The following is a 24,994-nucleotide window of genomic DNA, read 5'->3' as shown; positions in this document are numbered from 1 at the left end:
TGAGAAAATAATGGACAATTTGTGATCAAGAGCAGAAAAGCATAAAAGATCAAGTCTCATGGCTTTGGAAGTGCTGCAGAAGGTCCTCTGTGGTGATTAACTTGCAAATACTAAATCCTTTTAAAACATGTTAGCTCTGTTCTACTTCATGAAACTACTTTACAGTTAGTATTTTGGATCTACCTAAAATAAATTGTAAAATAACTTGTAAAAATACAAGTAATAGAATAAATATATCAGTGTGCCTTAAGTTTTCTATGTAATGCATGTTTACCCCTTGTCCCTGTTATTAAGATAATCCAGTTACTATCTCATTTACTAAAACACAAATAAAACCAATGATGTTTAAAACTGACTTTTTCAACTTCAGTTTCCCAATGTGCCTGGTCAGTCTGCGAATGGTCAGGACTCTGGCTTTCTTAACATCTTTTCTCATCTTCACAACCTGTCAGAAAGAAGGTAGAGAATATGAAACTCCTCTATTTTGACGAATTTCCGTATAAAATGTATCTGTTACATTAATTTATATTTTAGAAATCATCAAAAGCCATTCTTGAAAACGGAGTGCATTCTGCTGCTACCCAAATTCCAGGTGAAACAAATTCAAATTTCATTTAAAATCAAGCTGCTTTCACAGACATCTGAGGAAGAACAACCAACAGTCTAAAATTGTGTCTGAAGTCTAAGACATTCCTAACTAGCCATATTTCAATATTATCCTTAGAGCCAGACTGAGCTACAGATTTGTAAAGACTCATCTTTTGCCTTCAGTTTGTTTATTTTTGTCCTGGTAAAACAGTACTTTTCCATTAGCGCATCCTATTTTCATTGTGAAATGTTTTAAAAGATCTAAGGAAAGATTCTTAAACTAAACACTAATTATTATTTAAAAAAAAAACAAGATATGCAAATCTTTTTATGTATCAGATTTTTGTTAAATACAAACACATACAGAGATATTCAAATAGATATTCAAATTCTCTATACAGATATTCAATGTGCTACACTCAATTTCAACTTCCTACTCTACCCAGTTCCCTCTACCTCCCAAAATGTATTTTAATATTAAAGAAAACTTGACAGGGATGTTCTGGTCTTACTTCTCTCCCAAAAATAAGAGGAGAATAATTACAATTATTAGTAAAAAGGTGTTACTAACAGAAAAATCCTTGGAATCTTTTGGTTAAAATTCCATCATGGGAAACCTTAAGACAGAACACAGTCTTCACAATGAAGCACATTTCAGAGAGACAGATTCAACAACTACTTACAGTATTGCTAAATTAACTCTCAAATATTACTTATTAAAATACATCAATATTAAGATTTCATATTTAAATTTACAAAATATGAAATATTTAAACAAAAACATTATTGTTCCTGACAAAAAGTCGAATTTATCTTAAGTTCATAAAATGCGGATAAAGTTCAAAAGAAGTTGGCACCTCTTTGTCAAGTAAGTTCTCAACCTCAAATTTCTATATTGGCTTATGATTTCTTAGAGACAACATGAAAATGATGAAACATCTTGCCCAAATATCTAAGTTATCATCCAGCCAGTTCTCCCAGGGAATATTAGCATTAGAAACCACAATCAAGCTCAACCACAAAACACAGCAACAAAAAAAATCTTCAAAGCTTGTTGAGGAACATTTCATGTTACAGTATGATGGAAAGTCTGAGACCAAAAAGGCATGAAGTCATTACTTATTTGAAAAAATTACACATTTTGCACACACCTTACTACATTTGTAGCTAGGTTACTTGTATAAGTAAGCATTTAAGCTTCATATTGTGCTTAGCAGCAATTCTACTAATCTGTTGAAACAATTTCTAGGGACAGGACCCTTAAATTAAAGGACCCTGCTTGTATCACAGTAAAGGAAAAAAAGCAACACTTCTGCCAAAAGTAGGAGGGCAACTGTTCTGTGGTAGTTATTTGAAATTGCACAGAGAGAAAAGAGAAAATATGTTGTTTGGTGCAGGCAAGATAGCCTCAGAAAGGGCAAACTGGGCCAAACTTGTGGTCTTCTAATACAGTAACAGCATTGGAGGACAAGGCAAGATAACTGATGCCATCTACCTTCACTCGTGCAAAGCCTTCTGTATGGTCCCCCACAAGTCAATGACATTGACAGTGGGATTAGCATATTGGCTGAGTTTGGTCAATGGCTCTAAGTCCAGGTGGAGGCTGGTGATGAGCAGTGTCCCTGAGGGAACTGTCTTGGGACTGCTGCTGCTCAATATCTTTATTGGTGACATAGACAGTAGGATCGAGTGCATCTTCAGTGAGTTTGTGGATGAGATCAAGCTGAGTGGTACATTTGATACAACAGAAGAAAAGGTGGTTGAGAAGCTAGAAATGAGCTTGTAGTAAATGCTTGAAGCCTGGAAGGCCAACCATATCCTCTGCTACATTTAAAAGTGTGGCCAGCTGGTCAAAGGAGGTAATTCCCTCTTGTGAGGCTCCATCAACAGCATTCCACCCAGGGGCCCTCACCATAACAGAAACTCCTCCTATTAGAGGAGGCCCATAAAAACAAGAACTGGAACACTTTTCCTGCTAAAAGGTACTGAAAGAGTTGGAATTGTTTAGCCTTGAGAAGACAAAACTCCAGTGGAGACATGATTGTAGTGTTTCAATACCTAAAGGAAAAATAGAAGAAAGATGGGGATGAGCCTTACTACTAGGGTGAGTAGTGAAAGGACAAGTGGTCATGGTTTTAAGCTATAAGAAGGAATAGTTAGATTAGATGTTAGGAGGAAACTCCTAAGTTAGTGAGTGGTGAGTCACAGGAACTCTGCCAAACCTATGCTAGATAGCTGCACTTTGTAAATCTCCATGCACTGACAAAGAAATGCTTGACTTTTGCCATCTTAGGGTGTACCCATTTTTTTTAACATTTGATATTGAGGGGAGTTATCTTTTTAAAGAATAGTTCCCTGTAATAAAACTTCCTATAAATAGAGGAAAGAAAATAAAGCATATTCTAGTTGCATACCTCTTACATACTACATATGTTCAAAAAGATGTAAACTGGGTACACCATTTCTGAAGGAAGGTGGTTGTTTTTTGTTTGCTTTTTAAAGTATCTCCAAGCTACAAACTCATTCGAATTCGAAGAATTCATACAGTGACTTAACATGGTAGTTTCTGCATACCCAAATACTAAGTATATTTAACTTTCTCTCCAAAATGTTTTGTAATGTATTTTTATAGAAATCTTAATGCAGACACAGCATGTTTCTGGGGCATAAATGAGCCAAGACCCAGCCTCTCCAGCTGCCAGCCAATAAAATCTCTGTACACATATGACAGCAGGAATGAGGGAAGGTATTCACTCCTTGGCAGGCCAGGCACATCAATTTATGTAATCCACAGTCACTTCTTTCACACGGGACAGTATGCATCAACTCTGTTCTTGGAAGTACTCATGAAGTTCTCAAGAAAGCAGTCAGTTATTTGGAAGAGAAATGAAAAAGGCTTTGCTTCAGATATACAGCGTGCCTGAAACCATGGGCTTTAGGCTATCACTGTGGCTACCAGGACTCACTGAACTGTCAGCTTCTTGCGTCAAAAAGCGAGGCAGGCAAGCAACTAAACAGTGAAAAAGAAAATAAAAAGTCAAAGAACCCCCTATGCTCCTCAAACAGAAACAAGTAAACAAAAAAAAAAAACTGTGGTGGCTTTTAAAAAATTATAATAAACATTTGCTCTTAAAAAATAGTATTTTTTTTTGTAAATAAGTAATAAAACACAACAAAAAGGATGCGTCTTTGCACTGAAACTTGCAAAGGCTAAACTATCAAACAAGATCAGACTTACCAATGCTTTAGGGCACACAGACAAGAATTTGTAATATACTTAAAGGCGACAGTAAGCTCAAAAGAATAATTACAGCCTCAGGCAAATCTCAAAGCAGACCTATCAATAGCAATACATTCCAGGATTCCTAGAAATTCAGGAAGCATGCTGTTGTAAGTGGAGGCAACCGCTTCAAGGATTCTTTGCAATAAAGTACATGGGATGCCTTTTGTTTTGGAAGACACTTGGTTTTGCAGAAAAACATTATCTAAGAGGCAACTGCACTCTAATTATTAAATAGTAAGAAGAACTGATCATAGTTACCAAGAAATATTCCACAGTCATATTATAGATAATTTATAAATTTTTAAATCTATAAGAAAAAATAGTGGAAATTAATTCACTTTCAAAAACAAGCCAATATAGTGAAGCACACTAGCCTGAAAGAATACAAGAATGTTTCAGAAGTAAAAACCTTAGCTTAGGAACTGCACCAAAAACTACATCCATTCTACACTATGCCTTTCTTAGATACCATAAGGGGAATTTATATTACTATAAATCGTAAACAAAGATGAAATGCAAAAAAAAAAAAAAAAAAAAAAAAAAAAAAAAAAACCACGTGTCTAGCTATTTCACAGAATAGACTTCCACTGCCCCAAGAGTTTGCAATATAAAGCAAATGTTCACCGAAACAGGATGTATGTAGATTGCTCTGAAAGTAATGCCTTCTATTTATTTCTATGGAAACTACAACAGACACAAGGAGTACAATGACACAGATAATGAAGGCATTACTTCTGGTGCAGCCCTCATACACCTGCCAAGTTCATATAAGCCTTTTCTTGCCATATGCAGAAAGCAGTTTCTTCTCTTCAAAGAGACTAAGGGAGATAGGGTCATCAGGAAATTACTAGCCTGAGAAGAACTGTGCAATCTTAAAATCCTAAAATGTCTTGAGTTGGAATGGATGTTGAAGATATTCAGTTCCAACTCACCCTGCCATGCAGGGTTGCCACCCACAATATCAGACTGCCTAGGCCTTATCCAACCTGTTCTTCAACACTTCTGGGTATGGGGCACCCACAGCTCTGGGCAGCCTGTGCCAGTGATCACCACTCAAAATTCTCTCCTATAATTTTACCTTTGCCAAATTAGTGCAATTTACTGTGGTGGATTATAACATATATTAAAAGGATAATGGCCACACAGGCAGGAGCTCCCAGTACTTGCTAGTTACAGTTACTGCGAAAAGCATGGATTCTTGTGGAGGCTGTGTTAAGGGATATTTGTAGACAATGGGGAAGTAACTGATGTCATCTACCTTGACTTACACAAAGCCTTTGATATGGTCCCAACCTTATCTTTGTCTCTAAATTGGAGAGAGATTTAGCAGATGGACTACCTGATGGAGAAGGAATTGGCTGGATGGTCATACCCAGAGATCTGTGATCAATGGATCTATGGGCAGGTGGAGGCTGGTGACAAGTGATGTCCATCCTGGGACTGGTGCTCTTCAACATCTTTACCAATGACAGACAGTGGGACTGAGTGCACCCTCAGCAAGTCTGCTGACAACACTAAGATGACTGGTGCAAGTTGGAGACCACAATGGAAGGGATGCCATGTAGGGAGACCTGGACAAGTTCAAGAGGTGAGTCCACAAGGAACTAATGAGTTTCAACAAGGCCAAATGCAAGACGCTGCACCCAAGTCTGGGTGATCCCAAACATACATATGTACAGGCTGGGCAATGTGTGGATTGAGAGCAGCTCTGCGGAGGACATGAGGGTGTTGGTGAATTAAAAGCTTGATGTAAGCTGCCAGCAAACACCTGCAGCCCAAAAATAAAAAACATTCACAAAAGACTGTTAAATCACACCTCTGGTATGAAAATTTCCTTCTACTATTTTCTGCAAGAAAATAGTTTTATTTGCATGATGATATTTGAACCACTGCTACAAATCACTTAATTACAACTAACAAAAGTCTCAGAAGGAATGAATCTGTGCTGGATGTACTGGCAGGAGCTTTTGATCACATATAATATCCTTTTTAAATTAACAGGGTACAGTTGGTGCACATAATACAATACAAACCATGATTCTTGCTATTTTAACGAAGTTATTTAAGAGTCTTTCACACAATTAACTGTAAAAAAACCTTTTAAGAAAATTGTCATGTTTCCTGAAAAAAATGACGGAATTCGTAATTATTAATAATAATAATAAAAGTTTGTTATAGGTTCCAAAAACCTAAGTAACTATGGAAAAGGTCCTTAAGATCCATGATGGCAACAAAATCGCCATCAAGCAATGCAGACAAAATGACAGTAGAGGCGCATTTCACATTCAAATTCACATGATTAGTCAAAGATATTTGTATTCACATTTCTAAAACAATAGCAGCAAAGTTCTCAAAGAAACTCTACATTAGAATAAAGCGTTACACTTGGTCACTTCCAAAACTTGTTTTGAGGTCTTGATAGGCAAAATGTCTCTAAATGAGTTTTCCATCAATTAGGAAAAAATCAAAGTGTGACTAAAGGTCTGTGGATGTATTGAGAAAGGTATGTTCCAAACTGTAGTATCAACTATGCTTTACACAACAACAAAAACCAACAAAATCCACAACATTCTTAAAAAAATAAATAAATCAATAGATTAAGAGAAAAAATAAGAAATAATATTTTTATGCCCAAGCCTTCTTTAATACAAACTATTGAAAAATAATAGAATACTAGCAGAGCTGTGCCAAAGATCTAGAACTCAAAGTTCTGAGCTCTCTGAAGAATATTCTATTCTGATCAATGAATACCTGTAATGTTATACAAACACATAAACATTGAACCAAGACCTACTTCCTCCCTCCTAGCACAGCAAAGATTTGATGTCCAGGCACAATTACAAGAAATTCTCATTCATAGTTTGAAGATGTTATTCCAATGCAATGTTCTGCATCTCTATACATAAACATCTGAATTCAGTTTGGAATACAAAGTCCACTATGTCTCTTCGTAATAACTGTTTCAGCAAAACCAGATATGTGTGCTAGAAATGCTCTCCTGGTAGAAGCCTAAAATCCTCTGCCATCACTTGGTGCCTGAAAAGAAGAGGGTATTTTTGAGTTTGCTCCCATACTTGAGAATCTTCATGTGCTTACAAGGCTAACAGGCTCTATCACTAAACCGTATCTGAGAGTGGAATGGCGACAACAAAAATTCAATGATCTATCTAGCAAACTCTGTCTCAGAAAGCCTATTTTACATATACTATGTATAGCTTTCAGGAAATTTTTATACACCTACAAAAACTGTGTCTAGTGAATGAACTTTTATAAATGAAATAGGTACAAACTGTCCCTCAGTCCTGGCTGAGACCTTTCATGACAAAGGAATCACAGCAGATTGAAAGTGGGTTTTGCTCCATTAAGACAGAATGACTCAAGAAAAAAAAAAAATCTTTAAATATGCTCAAAGGGATACAATAGCTTCCTGACAGTACTGCATTATGACTGAAATCCCTGAAGTTTAAGTAGACCTGCTTATGTATACAAAAGAAAAAATTCATTAGAAACACAAGGAAAACATTTGTGAACGTTGCTTAAGTTATGCATGAAGAAATCCAGCTTAAAAAAAAAAAAACAAACCACAAAAAACCCATGTATTTAAGCTCAGTATTCAACATCTCTCCAGTACCTAGAAGAAAAACATGGAACTAAGTAATGTTTCAGTTTTCACAGAGCTTTATTTTCCTAGGAAAGGGCACACCAAAAGCACTGGTTTCATTTTTGTTACTTGGCAGTCTTCTAACCAAGAAATTACCATGGCAATGTAGTATTCTAAATGTTAAAGTTTGGTGCTCTTTGGCAACAGTGAGTTTTCAAATTCGAAACACCTGCAGCTGGATCACGTATTAGCCAGAATGAACAACAGTATATAATCTTTTGAGGGAATAAGTGAAAAAATGTTTTTGGAACTTTGTTACAAATATTTGCCTCTATTATCTGGAATGTCAGCTCAAAATATCTAACGATTTTTCAGACTCTTAAGAAGAGTTATCAATTCCCAAATTTACTTTTTTTTTTGTTTAAATAAAAAAGATTCACCGTATTACAGTGTGCATTTTATGCATGTCAAAATACCTGGAAAAAGCCACTACTAGGCTTACTGTAGCTTCACACATTTGCATTATAAAAGCATGTAAATAGGGAAGTAAAAGCAGCAAGAATAATCTATATGCATCTACAGGGCTCAGCTGTTTGGTTCCGAGACTGTTTTATACAAATACATACCCACAAAATAGATTCTAACTTATGAAAAAAAAAAGAAAGCAAGTTCAATCTCCAGTCAGATAGTTTCCTGTACTGGTTCCCGTCATGGTCACATGAATGCTTGTTAGTTCCAGGGCAAAAGAACAAGGTGGGAACATACAGATGGAGACAAAGAGAGCTAGGAGACCACAAACCAGACTTTGATCAGTAAACTATCCTCTTACTTAATACCAGGATCAGATCCCAGCAGGGTAAGAGCTAAGGAACACACTGTTTCTTTTTGTTCCTATTTGCTTAATTTCTTCCCAGTATTAGTCTTGCCTTTATCATCTTTTGCTGCAGATAAACACATTTTAGTGGACTGGATAGTACTGCAGTATGTCTAAGCAAATGTAGATGAGGGAAATTGTGACAACTTTTCCTGGATTGAAACATGGCACCCTGCTACCTAAAGCTGGCAGAAGTACTGGAGGCACCTGCCTGCAGCCTTTCAGGTTCCAGCCACTGGGTTTCCAAGGAGGGCTTATGATGAATGAGAACAAGTAGACTGCATACCTAGGCAGGATTCCACCTTTCTCACTGGCTAAGCAATGCACATACTCCCTGTGAATTACCATCAAACCCTTCCACTATAGCCTGCCCATGCTGTTTCCTTCATATATTATCAACTGAAGCACTGAAATTAGACTTTCAGTAAAATATCCTTAAATACAAAAAAAATATTTACTTAACACAGAAACACTTTTCCTCCTGCATGTAAAATAGTTGTATTTTCTACCATACCTTCTCCATATGGAAACCACAATGACTACTCAGATTGCTAGTGTTTTCATCTGAAGGTTTTGAAAAGAGATTCAAAATATCTCAGATAGTTGAGAGGGAATAAGACTAGTCTAGAGTTACTTGCTTGCTGCCAAAGACCAAAATTTAATGGATTTACTACTTGAAACTCAGTGTCTCATTGTAAAGAATTGGGCTGAATATAGCACTTCAGAAAGCATGTCAGCTCTTAGTGTGCTAGAGGCTTTCTACAACCTAAATAAACAAACAGCAGTAGCAAATGGCCAGATAAGAACTAAACATCCAAAGATGTCACATTAATTACCACACTGGGGAAGGGAGTGGGGGTGGGAACAAATGATAAGTCTTACAAATCTGAGGGCTATGAGAATGTGATTTGTAACCCTGCATTTAACTGATCAGCTGGACACAAATTTGAAAAGCCACAGCAAGCACTGTGCTAAAAGTATCTCCATGGAATGCTGCAAGGGGATGTGACCAAGGCAGTCAATACACTAAGCTCAAATCACTACATTTCTGTAGTCAGCATTTCTTAATCAGACCAGAGAGCTGGCTAGAAACCATATGGGACTTTCACATCTCCTTATGCTTTGATTTCACAGGAAGACAGTAACAGAAGAAGCTGCAGTTACAACACAAGAATTATCAACATAAACACACAAGAACAAATAGAGAAGAATGTATCCGTATCCTTTTACTTTTCAGTTAATGAAGCTTTCAAAAGCAGATGAAACATCATTGAATCCCCAGGTTCTAAGTAACCTGAAACACACTAACAAAATCTGTAAAACTTTTTTTCAGTAATTATACAATTTGTAAACATTATCCAAATGAAGAATTCAAGAAAATTGTGGCAGAACTGGGTACAGAGTCTATTATACAAAAAAAAGTCTGAAACACAGTAAGAGCATTCCCAGTATTAATAGCTAGGGAGGGAGAGGGGTACTCCTTTGTTGTTTTGCTTCTTCCTCCCTGACTTAAGATACACTTCAGTGTTCTTACTCTCTTTTATTTCATTCTGGTAAATACAGACACCTCTCTGAACAATGTGCACAAGTTGTTAAAACAGTGAGACAGAAGAGAGATGAACTGACACCAATACTCTGAAGTTATTCTACATTAACCTGAGAGGTGCTATTTTTTAAAAAGGTTTCAAAGTTCAAAAGGAGACTCTGACTTCAAGCTGGGTAAGTCAATAAGAGGTCTACTAGTTAGCAACTCCTCTGCAGCAGAACTTGAAACTAAAGCACCTGAATAGACATCATTCCTTCTTGCAAGCAAAGCAGCAGCAGAACAACCACACCACATCTTGGTCGGCAGGACAAGCTGGTACGTGATCATTTCCATAGCTACCTCAGTTTCACTGTCTATAAGCCACTCCAAGTGTCTGTAAGACATTTGATAAAGAGCATGGTATCAATGTTTATAAGAGGAGAATGGTAAGAGTGAGTAAATTCTGGCACTCTTCTATTATAGTCCTTTCTGGTTCTGGTCATTAATTGCTCCTTTGCTTCCACATAGCAGTTGATTGTTGTGAATTGCAGTCAATAAATGGGTAATTCAAGTATCATCATAGCATTCTTAATCTGGCCAACCAGTTGGTCTTTGCATGCCTTAAATCACCTTCATAGAAATGACCTGGGCTTTCATACATCATCCATCACACACTGACAGGCCTCCAATATCCTATAGACACAACAATTGCATGTCAACTGCCATACCGTCTCACTCAGACTACACAGGTTTTCCAACTAATGGTCATTTCTGCAGTGAGATAGTGGTACTGGCCTCTTAACTCACCAGAGGAAACCTCAGAGTTCTCAGAGCCAATTGCAGTACTACTTTCCTCACCCATCCTTATGAGCAATAAGACTCTGTTCTGGAATTAAATTTATCAACCTGTTTTCTGAGGAAATGAGATTTGTCATCACACTGTTTGCCAATCAGCATCTCCACCCAATAACTTTACTTAATAAACAGACACGAAATCTGAGAGATCAGCACAGGCTAGAGCTCCTACACATTCTGTGAAAACTGGTAGCTGAAGAAGAGATAAGAACCACAATTCACAGGCTAAGTATGGAAGAGATACGTAAGTAGAATTCAGATCTTTTTGATTCCGGCTGCCAATTAACACATGCACACTCATTTACCAGCATGCCTGGTAGGGCAACATGAGTGTGTGGCTACAGCTACTGCTGAGTGCTCAGAGGGGGCCTCCAAAGGTAAGTAAAAAGCTGTACAGATAGGAAGAATGAAGATAAGGACCAGTTTTAAGGACAACGAGGTGCAAAGCTGTAAGATGCTAGGCTTCACAGGACAGGTTCTGCAGTGTAAGCACACAGAATATTTTATACTTACTGTATTATTTTGGCTGATGTTTTTAACCTGACAAGGGAAATTTCACTGCTTGCTGAAGTGGATAGAAGTAGGAGAGGTTCTTCTGTCTAAGGGATGTCACATATAGAAGAGGCATTTTTATATGCAGCTCAGATTAGTCCCACATGCAGGGAAGCCAGGGAATGAGAAGAATGTCTGCGAAAGATTATCATTAAGCAACATCAAGCAAACATCCATTTCTTAATAATAACTGAAAAGGCACTAAGTATTTTTGTGAAAATGTCATTCAGCACAACCACTCATCTCCTAACAAGACTCACCCACTTAAGACTTTCTTTTCACTGTCACCGTACAATTGTTATGCAAACACAAATAAATCATACAAGAAAAATGCTTTCAAGTTAATAACGTAAAATCAAGCCACATTATTGTTTGAATGCAAGTATCAGCAAAGTAACCACCACACTGGACAAATACCTATTAATACATCTTAGGTCTTCTAATACTTTTCAATTTCTCTGTTCCTATGGAAGATAAGAAATGAAATTAAAAACCAAACAAACACCTCAACTACTTTTTTGGTAGCTCCTCCATATGTATAAGAAGAGGAATAAAAGACTGGGAAACCAAAGATAGAAGGTTTCTTTAAATATGCAAAAAATCGCATCAGAAAAAGGAAAAGGCCTCAACTACCAATTCATACTAGTAAAATAAAACTCAAAATATTGCATTTAAGTTAGTTTTAGACAGAAGTAAACCACAATTCAGGTCAACCAAATCTTCATCATGTGAGTAAGTATCACCAGTACTGCTGCATTTTGGAGATGGAGGAATAGGAAGCACTCATGGTACTACACAAATCCTGCAAGCTGAAAGAATTCCTATTAGGCAACCCGTAGTCTAAATTAACTATTTCTCCTGTCTCCAATCAGCAACCCTGGAAGTTTCTAACTTCTTGTCTGATACTTGATACTTTGCAGTACCCTAGCAAAAAAATCAAGCATCATACAGGAGATAAATAGAGGTAGGTCATGGAATGTAGGAGAATAAAAAAATTGAGAAATGTCTAGTTCAGTAAGATGGTCTAGCCCTTGTCCTCTTATGAAAAATGTCTTCTTTATTTTTACCTAAAAAGTGCTAACAAAAGAGGATTTTAAGATCCTTTTAATAATGTACTGTTACACCTAGTGTAAGATTCTTCAAATGCCCTATGTTGTCCCCAACACAAAGCCACCCACCGTGAGCACAACACTAAAAGTGAGAGTTCTCTTAGTGAATGATAAAAGTCATGGCCTACCACACTCTGATAACTGCTGATAAAAAGGTGATTCAGTTTGCATTACCAACTTTTCTAAGTTAGTCAGGATGAATATTCTGCCTGTGTCAATGACTAATGAGATCACCAACAAGTGAGGTGCGGTTCTCTCCTTTCAGATATGCGTCAGTATTATTTGCCTGCCAGATTATGAAGCAAAGTATCCCACTGGACACACAGAACTACTCTTCCATGAGTATAAATCACAAGATGATTTATGCTAGCATGTCTATTCAATTTATCTTTTTTTGTAGAAACTTTCACATGGTAAATACAGGTAAGGCCAATTAAATCTCATTACAGGAAGTGAGGTCCTACGTATTTTAATGATATTACCTTGTATAGCTTACTTTTCAGTCTTTTTGGAAGGAGAGGAAGAATTCTTTCTGTTAGGAATGGACAAGTAACTTTCTACACGCGTTAGCATCAAAAACTATCAAAATAGTTAATAAAATTGATTTAATGATAAGAAATTTTAGTAAACATATATATTATAAAGTCACGTAATTGAAATGTTTAACTTTGCTTGAAAAAAACAAAAAGAAACATCTAACAATCTGTATTGTTCCTGGATGTTTCTCTGTGACGAAACAAACTGGGGAAAAGGACAGGTGTAAAAAATATAACGAATACAGAGCATAAAATACACCTGCCAGAGATTTGGATGGCACTGTTTAACAAATACGCCTTCAAGCAATTAGTTCTTCATCAGGTAGCTGCCAGATTTAAGAGATACTGTAACCATCCCAGTGTACCTCACAATTTCTAAACGCACAGTAAAGCTCTTCCAAAATCTTTTCTTTGACATGACAAGCACTCACAGTATCCACCTATTTTAGCCATGGTATGTGCACTGTTCAGCCATTCATAAAGTCTCTCCAACATCCAGTGCTGGCTCCTTTGAGGCATTCTTATCTCCCGAAGCTTGCTGCTTACTTCTTCAGTCTCCAGCTTTTCCACACCAAATACACGCATTTCCCTTCATAAGCTCTCTTGCTTCTTATGCTATTTCTTCCTCTGACACACATTACCCAGCCACCATTTCTGACAGCTGGAATACCTGTAGTGCTGTCTCTGTAATGCTCACTGTAAAGGCTGTTGCATCTCTCTGCCCTTCCACCATCCCGGTTATTTTTAAATCACTTCAAGAGCGAGCGATCACCTTAACTGCCCTCTGCTTTATATCGTCTGGAATTCCTGTTTTATCATGCAACTAAATTTAAGTTATGCTATCCTGTTCCTATGTTACTTATTTCCTTTGCAGCAGTCCTCTAGAGATTTTTGCCTCTGGATGAAATCCCTTATTCATTCCTTTGAACCAGCTGCTACTCAAAACAGCTTCTCATGCAACCAGTACATCCATTAGTCCATCAGCATATCTGTGCAAGACCTCAGACTCACTCAGAGATCTTTTCGTATCATTGCAAAGAGCCACAGCACTTTCCAGAAAACACGAACATACCACCACAGCAAAAATTCTGATAAGCTGAATACCTCATGCATTTTGGTGGGTAAAAATATAATGGAAACTGTTCTGCTGGACGCTTAAGGATTTGGATATACACATCCAGCATTTAATGGTAGCTTTATGGCAGTTATACACTGCAGGTATTGCTTATGTTAAATCTCATTTCTCTGTCTGCCCATTAGCTTCAAGTAACTTTTTGAAAGGGGTGGATTTTCTTTCAACACTCTCATTCAAGACAAAATAAATGTTATTTCAGTATTTTTAGTCTGAAAAGCTATAAGAGCTATAGACACTGGAAGAAGTTTTGTTTGCCACCAGTCAGCTTTATATTGCTGGCTAGTCTTCCCTTTCCATTGAAAGTATCAAGGTCAGAAACTAGAGAACTGATCTATGAACTCATGAGCTGCAGAACAAAAAGAAGAGAAATAATGAAGACAAAGAGAAATTTATAGCCATTTTAAAAGAATGTTGGGAGGCTTTTATTGGAAACTGTATTATTCTCATTTTTGAGTCAGAAATTAAGTAAGCCAAAACAGAAAACGGCATTCTGTTTCTTAAACAGCTTTACCCTTACCTGCACTTTAAGACACAGTAGCCTAAACACAGGAAATACGAAGTCCCTAACATGACATCCCTTACACTGAGCTTCTTGCTTCTGTTGGAGTATTCCTCACTTCTGCTCTCAAACAGGACAATGCACTGTTGAGATTTTGTTCAATTTTAAAGACCTTCCAACCCAACTTCTCATCCTACCAAACTGCTATCCAATCATAACCTGGCAGTCGCCCAGTTCAACTGCCGAGATCCACTTTATATCTGATGTTTGCTAGACTATAAACAAGTCTTCCAGCCTGTGAGAAACTAGCTTTCAACACAACTGAAAGACTCCAACCAGACTTCCAGATGTCATACTCTAATTAGTGAATTAGTGGCCCCAGTTTATTTCTGGTCAGTATCAAGCTTACTGATGATTTAAATGGAAGTTCTGTATGAGCCATTACAGAAATACTCTGCTGGACTCAATTTTAGTCTACATGCTCATTACAGAATAAAGACAAACAGAATATCTGCACTGTAAAGACATGGTAACTGATTTAAATTCTAAGTAAATTTTGAATACACACACACATTTTATTTGGTATTAAATGCACCACGGATAAACATTCACTACTGTGACCTACCTTTGTAAGACAGTAAGTAATGTACTTGTAATTTTTCATTAAAGTGTAAGCACATTTTTAAATCCTTTTTAAAAATATGATTTAAAGGGCAATCAAAGAGTCACTTAACTTAGCAGCTTATCGTTTTTGTGCCAAAAACCCTAACTGAAAAACTTCTTTTATTTACACACTAACCTCCATTAGCACAAGACAAACTGAAAGGAATTGTATCACTGTTACACCAACCATCAATTCACAATGAATTCACAACTGATTACTATTTTTCTTCTAGCACACTCCCCCCTGCTCTAAAAATCTATTGGGAAAAAAAATCCAATACCATAATATTCACTTTCCTTTAACCTCATTTCAGCCTTTCTTCTTTTTCAGTTAGCAGCAAGTTTCATGCCTGGTAATGCAGAGGTTGTAAAAAGACATCTGCAATGACAGCACCAAGCAATTAAGCACGTTTACTATAATAAAAAGCATTTCTAAAAAACCACAACATTTTAAGTATGCAAATACACCTATTTATTAAATCTGATCGCATAGTGTGCACTGCAAGTATCTCACAGCTCCTTTCAAATATGAGTTAAAGTTTCCCATGACTGTTTGCATGTTTTTTTCATTATTGTACACTACCACACCAAGCAACCACAGATGTTTTATGAGAGCATCTTGCTAGCCTACGTGGCCTACCACACACACTTTATATAAACCACTTGTGCTACAAAACAGTTTTCATTTCTGTTCTGAAGTACAACAGTTTGATAAGGGTTATACACAATATTGCCAAAAAGCACAGTTTGCCATGCTTAATCACTTCCGTAATCTGCTGAAAGAAAATCTGTGTCAATGGTTGATCAGAATTTGCTGTTTTTATTAGTGTAACTGATGATGTGGCAACTCCAGAAACTTTAGAAATAGCTGCTGGAACTGTTCCTAGAAAAAATAAAGCCACAACTCCTCAGAATTCTATCTCACAGAGTATAAGTTTGGAAATTTCATAAGCTTTCAAAAGACCTTTTCCTTAGGACATTTACATGGTCTGTAAAAGAATGTCAGTAATTTAACACTTGAACTGTTTTAAACGGAATTCAAGCCCAATCTAGCACAGGTTTTTCTTCTTCAAGGAACTGTTGCACTTAGAATTATTTATTAGTAACAGAAGGAATGCAAATTTTTTTACATGCATTTCCATAGAGCTAAAATATGACTGCTTTCAAGTACTCCAGAGTTTAAAGAGAAAGCACTGTTAGCCTTCTAACTTTGCAGAGACTTAAAATTTACAGCAGAAGTAGTAATTTGCCAGCGTATTGAGAAAAAAATGATGGAATAGATTAGCTATTTGGTTTTGTATTGTGTAATTTTTTTTGGTCTTTTTTTTTTTTTTTTAAACTCTTACAGTTTTTTTATATATCTTTCCAATAATCATATTAGATTGATTTCCGTGACATTTAAGAGACAGTATGATCCTCTTCAATTATGAATTTAAGAATATGCATAAACCTGGAATTTGCAGATCTTGGCCATGCCAGAACTCTGCCAACAGCTTCAATTTCAGCAACAGAACATTCCAGGCACCTGTACTTTTCCCCAAAGAATATTAAGTGTTTGCACTCAGATAAAGATTAATTTTGAAGCAATTAAACTAAAGCTGACTCTGGTTGTCCAAGAGGGATGGGTCTGTCTGATACAAGCTGGCCATACTAGCAGGTAGCTCCAAACTCTGCCAGAACTGGTGTCCACCATCTGAAGAACAGACTGGGTTTTGCAGCACTTACTGGCACTGATAAACCAAAAATTACAGAATGTTTTCACTGTGAAGGAGTCCAAGACAACCGCTTCTGCTTAAAGAGAGTGGCTTGACCTGCATACTAGACTAAGATGGTGCCGGAACAAACAAGACTCATGAGCCAGAGACAAAATATTAAAATGGAACTCATCTGTAGAGCTGCAAGAAGAATTTCTTCAGAGTAAATACTCCCGAGTTCCACTATTTCCTCTGAGGGAGCTCATGTATTCTATGTTAATTGTTGGATAAGCAGCCTCTGGAGCACAGCCAAGAACTTTTCCTAAGGCAATATTCCCACTGGCTAACTTTATGGCCAGGCTCCCCTTAACACATACAGCCGACCTTCTTTCCTAGGCAGAAGCCTAGCATCTGTTTGTATTTGTGATTAGTGCACTCTGCTGGTGATTGAACATACAGGATTCAGCTCATCTCAGTCTGAGGAACAGGATACCACAGAGCAGTCTTCTAACTACCATAATGTCTTTCTGACGACTAAGCTGTTACACAAAAATGCAGCATTTTCTTCATCAGACAGACACATGCCTTGAAAAAGAGCATGGTATTCTGAATTTCCAGCAATAAGCCATCTCATTGCTCAGTCCAATACCAGACAACTAGTCAGATACCGCAGCTCATGCCTCACTTCCCCTTTAGTCAGCTACTAAGTCGGCATACGGGAATATTAGGTTGCACTAAAGGAGCTCCTAGGTCCACCACATAGCCCAGAGGACAGCACACAAAATGGATCTTTCAGGGCAGCTATTTTATTTCAAAGAGAAGCTTGGATAACCGCATTGGGCTGGCTGCCCAGCATTTTGGACTGTTTTAAATACCATAATGCCTAACAGCACTCAGTCATTCTGAAAGTTTCAGTCTAGAATTCTTTTTTATCACTAGCAAGAAGGTCCAGGAATGTAGTTTAAAGTATCACAACATTCCTTAGGTAACATTAGCTATTTGGACAAAATAAACTAAAAAACTGAATGCTCACATCAGTTTGTTTGACAGTGAAAACTGATTTTAAAAAAATAGAAATTTTTTTAAAATACAACTCCAGAATATATATAAGGAAATACAACTCCAGAAAATTACACTTTGCTTTATTGATTAGAAGGCTAAAACCTGTTTTAAGAGTTCTTTTCCTGTGGGTAAGAGACCAAATTTTTTAGTCCCCTTAAGATACTACTGTTCACATTTTCTAAAGATAAATATAGATTTAAAAGAAGCATAATAGTAAACTGACAAGATTCCTTCATGCTGGTTTGTAACTACTCTTCAGTGTACTCATTACCAAGATTAGACAGATCTAAGGGCTCCTCTGGCCTTTAGGGCTTTTGGAACCCCTTAGTGGTCATGCTCCTATAACACTGGTCAGTAGTTACTTTCAGGAAAATAGACACCTGTCAGACCACTCAACTGCACATCATACAATCATCCCATTTCGGTTTGCTGGTCAAATGCTCTCCCATTTGTTTATTTCACAGAAATGCCACAGCCTAAACAAAGCCACTCCACAGTCAGTGAGCAGCCCGCTGCGGTGAAAGGGGCACAGCCCATCTCCTCCCACCCACTGCTCCCTTCCCAGCCATCCAGCCCCAGGCCCACGCTGCAGCTCTCTGCTAACTTCACCCAGCAGCAGCAAACTACCTCACCAAGAATTATGCTCACAGGCAGGAAGGCAGAGGCAGGCAGGACATGCAGCTAGAAGAGAGGAACAAGGAGAGCGAGCAGCTTCCAGTCCTGAAGCAGTGAGTCCAGCAGCCCTGACATCGGTCTGAGAATTGCACATCACGTGTTGAAGATGTCACACCAAACAGCAAAACAATTCTTCACAAAGAGCCTCAAATTAAAGACTTCTCAATGTTAAGAGCTGTCCGAGTTATTACTGTTGAAAATGTGGAAAAAAAAAACAACAGTGAAATACTGAATTATTTGCCTCAAATGTCATCTAATGTTAATGGAAACATGCGGAGGCAAATCACATCTGAGTGATGCGGCAGTCAAACACTGAAGACTGAAAGTAAGGAAGAGCTTAAGTAACAGCTTTAATAAATACCCTGGAGTGGTCTCAAACTACATTTTATCTGGAATATCTCTGCAGAAATGGTGACTATTGAATGACAGAACTTCCTTTTCACTTGAGGCACATTTTAAATTGACATTTGTGTATAACAAAGACGATCGCTGGCCCAGAGCACCTCCTGCCCAAGGAAAGGCTGAGAGATCTGCGGCTGTTCAGATTGGGGAAGCAAAGGCTGAGAGAAGATCTGATCAATGATTATAAATACCTAAAGTGCAGGTAGCAATTCGATGAGGACAGACTCTTCTGTGATAGGTCAAGGTCAAGTAATGGCCAAAAACTGGAACATAGGAAGATCCACACAAACATGTGGAAGAACTTTCCTGTGAGTGATGGAGCACTGGAACAGGCTGCCAGAGGTTGTGGAGTCTCCTTCTAAGCAGATATTCAAGATATGGCTGGACGCTGACCTAGGCAACCTTTTGTAGGGAATCTGTGTTATCAGGGGCTTGGACTTACTTGATCATTTCTAGAGGTCCCTTCCAGAACCCATGGTTCTGTGACTATATATCAGCATGCTAGACTTACTGCATCAATAACAAATACCTTATCTGTTAAGGACGAGCATGGATAAATATTTTACGCTTTATGCACCTTTCAAAAAGAACCCATATCTGGACTCTGCTTCCCTCCAATTGTGCTGTGATAAACGATGCAAGTTTCATGGAACTACGGATTTAGCACAAATCTTCAGATTTCACAAGATTTCACAGATTTTACAAATGCTTCAGAAAGCATATTTCAGTCCTTCTTCACATGCTAAAGTTATTTCCTGCAACTACACTGCAAGACTCTACTCTGCTGCACACCAGCCTGAAGGCCTAGCCACACACCCAGATTACGTTCCAGCCTGGATAACCCAGAAGTTGACAGCTGTAAAACAAAGAAGGATGAGAACCTGAGTGCTGCCACACAGAATATCACAGCTCAAAGTTCTGGGATCCAAAAAACTGCTGAATGAAATTCACCACTTTGAGTCTGAATATTGGGTTTCTTCACGCAGAATCTTTTTAATCAGCACTTCAGTTAGTAGACTAAAAGATTTGTGTGCATGCATATTACTGTCAAGATAGACTTCTATACTGACCCTGTCTTTAAGCAAAACAGAAACACTTCAAACAGAGGATAAGCATTTATCTAGGCATCAGCTTCCACTGTTTAAAATAGCACAGCTTTAGAAGTCAATTTATGTGACTCATAGGAACAACTCTGAATTCTGATAAGATTTAAACACACTTCACAAAATACAATGACTTATTAACACACCACTTTGGCCCTTACAGCACTCATGCGTATTAAAACTACATGTTTTAAATGCATCCACACAGAGATCATTTACATAAGCTCATGTGATTTCTGAGGCTTACTTCTGTGAAGTAGTTGTAACCAACAGTGAATTCCAAGAAGAGAAAAAAGGAGAGCAGAGCAATAACTGCATCTGCAGACTGTGAAGAAATGAAAAAAGGTAAACTTGGCTTGGTTTCCATTCACAAGCTTCTGCTTCATAGTCCCGTATACTTTTGATCAACCAAAATAATTCTTCACATGAAATGTGGTTTCTCCCTTTAGGCTTCCTTTGTCCATGGCTGTTGATGATGTGCTGCCACCTAGCAAACACTTCCAGAAAGTTTAGTTCATATGCATTTTGTAGTACAGCAAGCTATTCTGTGATACCTGAAAATCCTTGAAATCCTCTCTAAAATAAGAAACATACATCACACAGCAATATTTTTAAGGATTCCTTCAGTGTGTATGCCTATAAAATTAAATATGAGAATGCAATTATAGCCAAATGTACACAAGCATGGCAGAAAAACAGCCATATACATTTGATACATAAAAGTAACTCATCTTTTCATCTTGTTCAATTTATGTTTGTTTTTTTTCCTCTAAACAAACAGAAACTGAAAAGCAGTAAAAAGAACGCTATTTTCCTCTTCTTAAGAACTCCTTCACATTTTTACTTTCTTTACTTGACTTGACTTTAACTTTCTGCAACCTTTACTCTCTCTATAATTCTCTACCTCCTAGTCTGCCTTGGGCATAGATTTCAAGATGCAATAGAAAAACAGAAATGGGATATCTGAATCACACACACAAACAAAAAACAACTACAAAAAAAACATTTTCTCACATGAAATCACACTGCAATTATACAGTAATCGCATTTAAATTTTTTTCATTTTCATTCGCCATTAGATTGGAAGAACTGGGAGAATTTGCTGTTCCATGGGTGCACTATTTTCTATCTAAATGATACCTTTTAAAAGACTTCCAAGATCTCCTCTCCAAATTAACCAGCTGAGGCTTAACAAAAACAAGCATAGAGTCTTACATCTGGGGAGGAATAATTGCATGCACCAGTACAGGTTGGGGGATGACCTGCTGGAGAGGAGCTCTGCAGAGAGGGACCTGGGTGTCCTGGTGGATGACAGATTGGCCATGAGCCAGCAGTGTGCCCTTGTGGCCAAAAAGGCCAATGGCATTCTGGGGTGCATTAAAAAGAGCGTGGCCAGCAGGTCGAGGGAGGTGATCCTCCCCCTCTACTCTGCCCTGGTAAGGCCTCATCTGGAGTACTGTGTCCAGTTCTGGGCTCCCCAGTACAAAAAAGACAGGGATCTCTTGGAAAGAGTCCAGCTGAGGGCCACAAAGATGGTGAAGGACCTGGAGCATCTCCACTATGAAGAAAGGCTAAGTGATCTGGGTCTGTTTAGGCCTTGAGAAAAGAAGACTGAGAGGGGACCTGATCCAGGTCTATAAATATCTAAGGTGTGTGGGGCAGAGTGGTGAGGCCAGACTGTTTTCAGCAGTATGTGGAGACAGGACAAGGGGAAATGGCCGAAAACTGGAGCATAGGAAGTTCCACACAAATGTGCGCAAGAACTTCTTTACGGTGAGGGTGACGGAGCACTGGAACAGGCTGCCCAGGGAGGTTGTGGAGTCTCCTTCTCTGGAGATATTCAGGACCCACCTGGACACCTACTTGCGACCTGGTGTAGGGAACCTGCTTTGGCAGGGGGGTTGGACTCGAGGATCTCCGGAGGTCCCTTCCAACCCCAACGATTCTGTGATTCTGTGATTCTCTGAAATTACCAAATTAACTCAAAGACTGTCAAAAAGAAAGGAGACACATTACAGTCTTTTGTTTCATTTCCCTGGATAAAGTTTTCATAATATTAATATAATTTCTTCCAAGATTCTCTGGTGATTAAGGGAAATAATCACCCAATCAAATACCTGCATTGTTGTCATTCCAAGACACTTCCACATCTTACTTCTTGATAATAGTGGCAACAAATCCTGTGTTGTCCATTAGGAGCACAAACTTGTTTTTCTCTGTTTTGTGATGTTTTCACCATGACAGTGAATATTCCTGTCTCTGAATAAACTGACCCTATTCCAACAGTGATTGCTCATTCCTCTCATACAAAAATAAACAAATATATCTTATTTATACAGCTTTTAATTATTCCAAAACAGTTTAATCCACTTACACTGCAGAAGTTGTTTCTGGAGATTAATAACTATTTGCTCCTTTAAAAACCAGTAACAAACATACAAAAAGAATTAATGAAAATAAGAGTCAACATTATGTATGGTATCAACTGATGTTACCTGAAAAATGCAATTCTTGAACTATTTGATCTTCCAGTTAGTTGGTTAACAACAAATTGAATTCTACCATCCTAAAATCTTGTAGGAATCTACCATTTCATAGACAACATAGTTTCTTAATTAATAGCAGAAGCCTGCCATTATGAAAATTAAAATTAGAAACATGTAAGTATAACATAAGCAAGTTTGTAAGTGCTTAGAGTACTACTGTAAATCCAGATAAGATGAAACAATTTTTATTAGCCATTTAAATATAACTTAAATTTCTCTCTGCTAGAATTGCCATTATGTCTGTTTGATACAATCTAACGGGTGCACTGTATAAAACTGATTTTTACATATTAATATTACCCCTTACCAAATTGGAAATGCATGAAAGAGAAATTTAGTTCTAATACATTTACTTGACTAATGCTCACATGCTACATCCCAATTTTATCACAGAAAGATAAATATTTCTTAACAGCAAGACAAACTCAAAAAAGCTTCCCAGGAAGTTAAATACATAGGGGATTATCCTGGTGAATAAAATTTTATGACCACTTTCTGCAGTAGACAATACACTAGAGATTCTTTATGATAAGTTGTATAAATGGAAAAAAAAAAAAAAAAAAGATCTATAGACAGCAGGTCTCCATCAGAAAGATGCGGCTCTTACTCTTCACCAGCTTGATGTGTTGTCCCTCTTAATGGGCTGATGGCACGGATTTCAGTCAGCACTATAGAATGTCTTAAATTGATGTGTTTTATACAGTGCCTAACTTTTTGTCTCTGGAATGTTCTGATGCAAGTTCACCCCTTCAGGAATCTCTCAGAGAACTAACTTCTGGTTTCTTCTTGCTACAGGGTGATAGCTGAGCTGTGAGAAATAAAACCATCACCAGTGTCTTTACTGAAACCGGTCCATCTTCTCTACACAAACTACTAAAATAATTTTCCTGAAAAATGGTTTGGCCGCTCCTCATTCAAGTACCATTTCTTACTCCAGTCCTTCCCATAAGAGCTTCTCTCTTTAATAACTGATGTCGTTCAGTTAGAGCTTACAAAGCTAACAACCAACTCCTAGCTTCAGGAAGGAATGAAATGCTCTTATTTAGAATTCCCATAGCATGCTTCAGTGTGAAGCTGCTTACATGTGACCTGATTTGGCAGTCACAAGAACCAAAGGCTTGTAATCAGCTAGATATCTGCATCTGATATAACATTAAACTACACATTTTCTGATGAACAGGTTACCTCTCCCTAAGTTCCTGAGTTGCAGATCACCCCCTCGGAGCTGTTATGTGCTTGGAATATAAGGCTTGCTTTTAACAAATTTGAGAACAATTAATAAGCACCAATTCTAGTTCTCTTGCAAATGATGAATAGCGACTTTAATGAGTTACCCAGGCACAGTGCTCGTGCCTGCTGGAACTGGTACAACACATGCAGCAGAATTACCATGTTTAAAGGTGCACAGCAGGTAACTCTGGCCACAACCAAAGCACACCACAATACAGCACGCTACTCATTCTATAAAGCATGAAAGCAATATTAAGCCCGCTAAAAGAGAAGACAGGAGAGACTCTGAGGCGTCGATTCGCCACGCTCAGCTTCTCCACCTGCAGGGAAACGTGCCCGGCCCGGCTGAGCCGTGGCAAGGTGCGGGGAACAGGCACCGCAGCAGCGCCTCACAGCCGGGCCGGCCCTGCCCTTCCCTTTCCTCTACGGCCCATCTCTGCCCTGTTCGTCCCCAGCCGCTCCGCGCCCCGCTCACCTCGTTGTTGAGGTTCAGCACCGGAGCCATGCTGCAGTCCACACGCCTCCTCACCGACACAGCGGAGCAAAACTAGGCGCATGCGCCGCTCGCTCCACGGGGGGGCCGCTCCAGGCTGAAGCTCTATGGTTGGAGCCGCTCTAGGCAACATCTCGAAGGCCGCGGTCCTCCCGCCCCGCCTAGGCGTGCGGTTTCCGGTTGGCTTCTTCCGGTCGCTCTCTCCATCCGGGCTCTACGGTCTCGCGGGTGCGGCGGGTGGGCGGTGTGCTTTGTGGTGCGGCATTGAAGGCCCCTTGCAGCGCTGGGTCTTATTTCCAAACGGGTGGGGTAGTGCGTACGGCCAGTCCTTTCTTCCAGACCTCTGGATCTATTCCTGCTTTAATACGTAATCTGCAGCAGTAAAGCTGGTCCCCATCAGCGCACAGAACTGTGCTGTGTCTCGGGGCCTTCCTTCACGTACAAGAATTTATGTGTTCCTGCTTGTTTTCCCAGCCTGTATTTCCTTGATCCCAAAAGGTCAGAGACTGTTCTCTCCCCCTCAGCTCGGTACGATTTCTCCACCGTTGTCCCATTTCCTGCAGTTTGCA

The 24,994-nt window shown here is 38.5% G+C and overlaps 1 protein-coding gene across 1 annotated transcript in view; it reads right to left on the bottom strand.

Moving 5' to 3' along the window:
• SRFBP1 (serum response factor binding protein 1) overlaps nucleotides 1-24,609 on the bottom strand; it is a 67,630-nt gene extending 43,021 nt beyond the window's left edge. Inside the window, exons 1-2 of the mRNA XM_031610127.2 lie at nucleotides 24,408-24,609; nucleotides 357-445 (exon numbers count right to left, since the gene is read on the bottom strand). Of these exons, the coding sequence (XP_031465987.2) occupies nucleotides 357-445; nucleotides 24,408-24,437 (119 nt within the window). The 5' untranslated portion in view covers nucleotides 24,438-24,609. The remainder of the gene's footprint in view (nucleotides 1-356; nucleotides 446-24,407) is intronic.
• Between the last annotated feature and the right edge of the window lie 385 nt (nucleotides 24,610-24,994).

Source organism: Phasianus colchicus, chromosome Z, assembly GCF_987193195.1.
Source record: "Phasianus colchicus chromosome Z, bPhaCol1.hap1.1, whole genome shotgun sequence".
Taxonomy (NCBI): Eukaryota; Metazoa; Chordata; class Aves; order Galliformes; family Phasianidae; genus Phasianus; species Phasianus colchicus.
This window is presented reverse-complemented; position numbering and strand designations above follow the sequence as displayed.